Source organism: Lactuca serriola, chromosome 3 (genome assembly GCF_051521515.1).
Source record: "Lactuca serriola cultivar US96UC23 chromosome 3, Lser_US96UC23_V15, whole genome shotgun sequence".
NCBI classification, from domain to species: domain Eukaryota; kingdom Viridiplantae; phylum Streptophyta; class Magnoliopsida; order Asterales; family Asteraceae; genus Lactuca; species Lactuca serriola.
Genome location: NC_136410.1, coordinates 110,769,974 through 110,775,344, shown reverse-complemented (window position 1 = coordinate 110,775,344; position 5,371 = coordinate 110,769,974). Strand labels below are relative to the sequence as shown.

At 32.2% G+C, this 5,371-nt stretch overlaps 1 protein-coding gene across 1 annotated transcript; it reads right to left on the bottom strand.

Moving 5' to 3' along the window:
• Positions 1 to 2,033: 2,033 nt before the first annotated feature.
• LOC145093036 (abscisic acid 8'-hydroxylase 3-like) lies at positions 2,034 to 5,136 on the bottom strand. Its single transcript, XM_079031072.1, has 9 exons — positions 4,848 to 5,136; positions 4,086 to 4,410; positions 3,853 to 4,002; positions 3,140 to 3,391; positions 2,972 to 3,058; positions 2,823 to 2,901; positions 2,639 to 2,745; positions 2,392 to 2,510; positions 2,034 to 2,308 (listed from the first exon to the last, which is right to left on the bottom strand). The coding sequence occupies exons 1-9, from the start codon at positions 5,081 to 5,083 to the stop codon at positions 2,203 to 2,205; spliced, it is 1,461 nt and encodes a 486-aa protein (XP_078887198.1). The 5' UTR covers positions 5,084 to 5,136; the 3' UTR covers positions 2,034 to 2,202.
• Positions 5,137 to 5,371: the final 235 nt, after the last annotated feature.

The window sequence follows — 5,371 nt, the reverse complement described above, 5'->3', positions numbered from 1 at the left end:
CCTCGGTAAGAGACTAACTTCCACTGATTTAGGCCACCACCACAACCACCAACAATTTTTGACTTCTACTCTATAATCATCCTTCAGTTTGTTCAAGTAAATATATAATATCTTAGTAATTTTCCTCAATTTAAATGATTTTGGTATCTTCGTTGTTTCTTAGGGATTTTGGAATCTTAATTGGTTTTTCCTTATGCTATTTGGTTATGATACCTGCGTACATTTTAGTTTTCCCATGGCTTTTTTTTTTTGCTTATTGGTGGTTTTTCACATGAGCAATCTCATAAATAGGCATATAGTAAACATGTGGATTTATTTTGTATAAGATTTTCTAAAAAAACAAAGATGATGAGCACTGAAATCAACTTCATCACACATATAAGCAGATTTTGTCGAATCCTCCTTATGGTTTTGTATTGTGTTTATTGTTATAGTTACATAAATGGTCCATGTACCAAAAAATTACATAAACAGTCCATGGTGAAGAAAACTGTTACAGAATGGTTCTTGTGATAGCTAACTGTTACAGAAAAAGGTCCATATGACAGTAAAGTGTGACAAAAATGGTCCATGTGACAATTTACTGTTACAAAAACCATTTTTGTAACAGTTAACTGTCACAAGGACCATTTCTGTACCAGTTTACTATCATATGGACCTTTCATGTAACAGTATACTATCATAAGGACCATTTTTATAATCGTAAATTTTTAGAAGGACCATTTCTGCAACTGTTATACTATCATAGAGACCATTTCTATAATAGTTAACTGTCACATGGACTATTTCTGAAAGAGTTTGCTACAATAGGGACCATTTCTGTAATTGTTTTGTATTAGAGCGACCACATGAACCATTTATTTAGATGCAAATAATTACTTTTTATAGTGTAATGCAAATAATTACTTTTTATAGTGTAATGTTATTCCCATACAAAACTAACAATATATGAGCTTTTTTTTATATATAAAAAGCAGTGTTGTAAAAATCCCGATTAGGTCCCAATTAATCCCTGGGCGCTACTCGACTGATTAGAGAGCGCCTAGCGATTAATCCATGCATACACAATGACTGAAACAGTAGAACCCGATGAAATTTTAACACTTTGAAGAATTTATATCGCAATAAAAACTATTTGATGTATGATTATTGTTGTATTTATCATATTAACCTATTTTGTTATGATATTAGTGACATTTATGAACTTTTATATGATATTAGTTATATTTAATTTTTTAAAATCTAACAAATTAGCAATTAATAGTCCCCGATTAATCTCGGCCTAGCCGATTAATCCCTTAACCTCAGTCTACCGATTAACTAACGCCGAACGATTTTTATAACCTTGATAAAAAGTCATGATTATTGGTGATATTTCTATATGTTTTATATGATGTATTATGTATAGGCAATTGTTTGTAAGTTTAATAAACAAGAAAAGCAATTATAAAAAGTTCAAGGTCAATAAAGTTTCGTATTTCTTCTCCAACAAGTAATTACATCGATGTTATTGTGTTTTGAGTAGTAACACAACATTTAGACTTATTAAACTTTTTTTGAAAACGTTTGTGTTGTAACTATCTATATTTAGAATATAGTTTTAAAGATTTCGAATTTAGTTAATGATATTTTGTTTCTATTTGTTATCTTAATCGTCTTATATAATTTATATTCTATTTAGAAATAAATCAGACCTAATTTATTAATATAAAAATATTTTATGAAAAAGATATCACTAAAAATATGAAAATAATAATTATTTTAGTAGTTAAATAATATCATAAAAATAGTGCCACTAAATTTAGTAGCATGATCGAAAAGTGTCATAAAAACCAATAAGGCTGCAGTCATACAACCAAAAAGTGTTATTAAAGGCCTTTAGTGCGAACACTTCTGGTGACAATTTTTTTTTGTGCTGCTAATTGTTTGAGGGTCTTTAGCTGTATTTTTTTTATTTTTAGTAACACTTTTTATAAATGTCATTTTATTTGTTGTGCAAGGATAACATCATTACCTCGGCCCATTAGCTAGTGTTATAAATGAACACTACCATAAAATCGCATTACATATATATGCAATATCAATATACTTTCCTTTTTATACAACAAGATTTAACTAATAAAAAAGGATACAACACGCAAATAAATTTCTTATAACCCACCACACGTGAGATGCTACATAGACCTTCAACATGAGGATTTTTCAGCTCTCATCTTTTAACACTGTTAATGTAATCGGAACTCCGCTCTTCAGTCTAGGAATGTGAGATTTCTTTTCTAAGCTAGGATCTTGATTGTCCACAGTCCACCTTCAGGGAATACGATGAAAACATTAACATAACAAACAGCTAAAGAAATTCAGATGCACGAGAAACAAAAATCATGAACTAACTTGTATCCACTTGTTAGCCTGTGCAAGAATACTAGCATTGTCACTTTTGCCATGTTGATCCCCAAGCATGTCCTTGGCCCTGATCCGAAAGGTATATAGCTATATGGCTTCGGTATTTCCTAAAAATCATTAAAAGTCAATTAGTCACGTAAATTTCATGATCTTAGCTTTATAAGTTGGTTCTTCTTGGATGAACATTTGTACATAGTGTGATTAAAAAGAAGAAATTAAATGGGTAATTTGATACATCAAATCTTGATGGATTGAACTTCAAAGGATCCTTATACATAGCCGGATCATAGTGTATGTGAGTAGCATCAATATTGACATGCCATCCTTTCTTTATCTCAAAATCTGCACTAAAAGAATCAAGATTCAGCATTGCATGAAATACTCCTTTCTAGCTAACAAGAAAACAGATTAATACTTACCCTGAATTTTGCAATCATCAAGCGCAACACGTGGGAACCAAAGCAACACATTTGACATTCTCAACGTCTCTTTCACAACCTGAAAAATATTATATTAGCCATAGCTAGATCGGTATGAAGAGAAAAAGCAAACAACACACGCTTGTAACCTTTGAGCTATAAGACATCTTGTTAAGATCCTCATGAGAAAGTAAAGCCCCTTTTGGTTTATTCCTTAGTATAATCAACTGTTCTTCCTGTAATATCACTAAAAATGATCATTTTTTTATGCCAAAAAAGATCGATTTTGATGACATAAATTGTGTAACATTACTTACTCTTAACATATTTTGGACTTCTTTATTCTCATCTAAGAACTTTACGCTCCACATCATTGCAGCTGCAGTGGTGGTTTGTCCAGCTATTATCAATGTTAACATGTTATCCATAATCTCTGAATCATTAAGCTTCTGATCATCAGGAAACGAATCTCTTTCTAACATGGATTGCAAGAAGTCTTCATGAGGCTCTTTGCTACTACGTCTGCTACTAATCATTTCTTCAAAAAGTTTCATGAGTCTTTCACGTGCCTGTATCATCAATATATTTCTCAGTTAGAAGATATCAATGATGAGTAAATTATACGAATGGTCCGTAATTTACGCGTTTGGTCTCTAACTTATTTTTTTAACTCGGAAGGTCCCTATTGTTTGTTTTTGTTACGTGCTTCGTCCCTGTCATACCTAAAAAGACTATTTTGCTCTTGATTTTTTTAATTTATTTAAATAAACACACCCCAACCTCACCCCCTCACATTACCTTACCTACCCTAACATTTTTTCATATTTAAATAATAGTCTTTTTAGCTAAGATAGGACCAAGCACGTAACAAAAACAAACAGTAGGGACCAAGCGTGTAACAAAAACAAACAAAAGGGATCTTCCGAGTTAAAAAAATAAGTTAGGGACCAAACGCACAAATTACCCTAAACCAAACGGACCATTCGTGTAATTTACTCTAAAAAAAAATATAAAAATTCACAAGGTCTACCTTCATGCCTTTGTAATATCTAGTACCAGGAATCATGACTGGAAATGAAAGCATGGCGTTAGAAATGGCTGTGCAGTCTCTTTCGATTTTTTCCAGCAAAGATTCGTCTGTGACACTCATCAGCATGCCACACATTGCATCGAATGCTATCTGAATGATACGATTGTAATGAAAAAGAGCACAAAATTAAACTTCTTGTTTATTGGGAAAATTAAACTAAGTGCGATGATTACCTTCATGCTGAAATCAAGAACTACAAAGCTCTTGCCATTTTCAGCCAACTTCTTGAATCTTGTGGAAAGCAACTTATCGAACTTCTTAACAAATACAGACAAGGAATCCATGGAGAAAGGAGTAGAAAGAAGGCGTCTGATTCTTTTATGACTCTCGACTGGAACAGATAGTAAGCTTTTCTTTCCAACAGCATCCGCCATTGATTTAATGTAGCCTTTGTTAAACAACTGAAAGTCGTTTGTCAAAATCGTTTTTGCTCCCACAACACTTGGAACAAACACATGGACTTTCCCAAACAATCTTGTCTTGAACCATTTGCCATACCTTCATACACATTTCCATCATTTCAAGTAATTAAAGATCAGTCAACTTAACTACTAGCTAGGTAGAAAACCCATGTTAACGAATCCATCATGAAAATAACAACTATTATGCTTGTAAAATACCAAACTAAGCATAGTATTTGGAAGAAAAAACAGTTATTCATCATGTCTTTCAACTGTGACATCATCAAGCTCAGTTACCTGTATTATTTCTGGTCAAAAGCCATGACTTTTTCCAAGGATATTGGTATTCTTCTGGGGATATTATAATGATCGTTTCAAAAACATATAACTAACACCATGGTTAGATTAATCACTTAGTTTTTGCTGAATAGATGTTTTCAGGATCAAGTCGACTGTTTTCTATAATGGCTTGTTGTTTAGGTGGAGAAAGAATAGCATGAAATTAACAAGTACATGTCATGAGAAAATGATTACCGAAGTCTACGAAGACGAACAAAATCATAGCAGCCTTTGGTACTATTAATAGCCGACAGAAAGGAAAATGTTTCGCCAACCAGTGGAAGACCAAGGCGTCCAGGGATAGCTTCCGTTGACTTCCTCAGTTTCTTGGTGACAAAACTTGTGACCAATCCAGAAAGCAGAACAGCAAAGATTATGTCGTAGTTGTTCTTTAAAAGTAAGTAAACCTCCTGCACTTGCAAAATCATCATCGTCTTCAGAATAACACAATGGTAAGATTTAGAAAGATTTTAAGTACATAAAAACAAATGTTCTAGGAGGTGTCTTATATAGATGGTGTATTAGGTGAGTATGATGTCTTGTGTTGTTGTTTTAATTACATTGTTTATTGTATCTATGATATTATTATAATTCCTCCCAAGAATTGTCTAATTTAAACTAATATGAATAAGACAAAATTACTGAACTAGGCATCTTAGAATTAATAAAAGGACACTAAATATTAAAGATTCCATGTGATTTTATACTAATATTTGAAA

Coding starts and splice junctions, on each gene's coding strand:
- LOC145093036 (XM_079031072.1), bottom strand. CDS start 5,083: ATGATGATTTTGCAAGTGCAGGAGGTTTACTTACTTTTAAAGAACAAC. Junction 4,411..4,847: donor GTTCGTCTTCGTAGACTTCG/GTAATCATTTTC, acceptor ATGTGTATGAAG/GTATGGCAAATGGTTCAAGA. Junction 4,003..4,085: donor TTCTTGATTTCAGCATGAAG/GTAATCATCGCA, acceptor CGTATCATTCAG/ATAGCATTCGATGCAATGTG.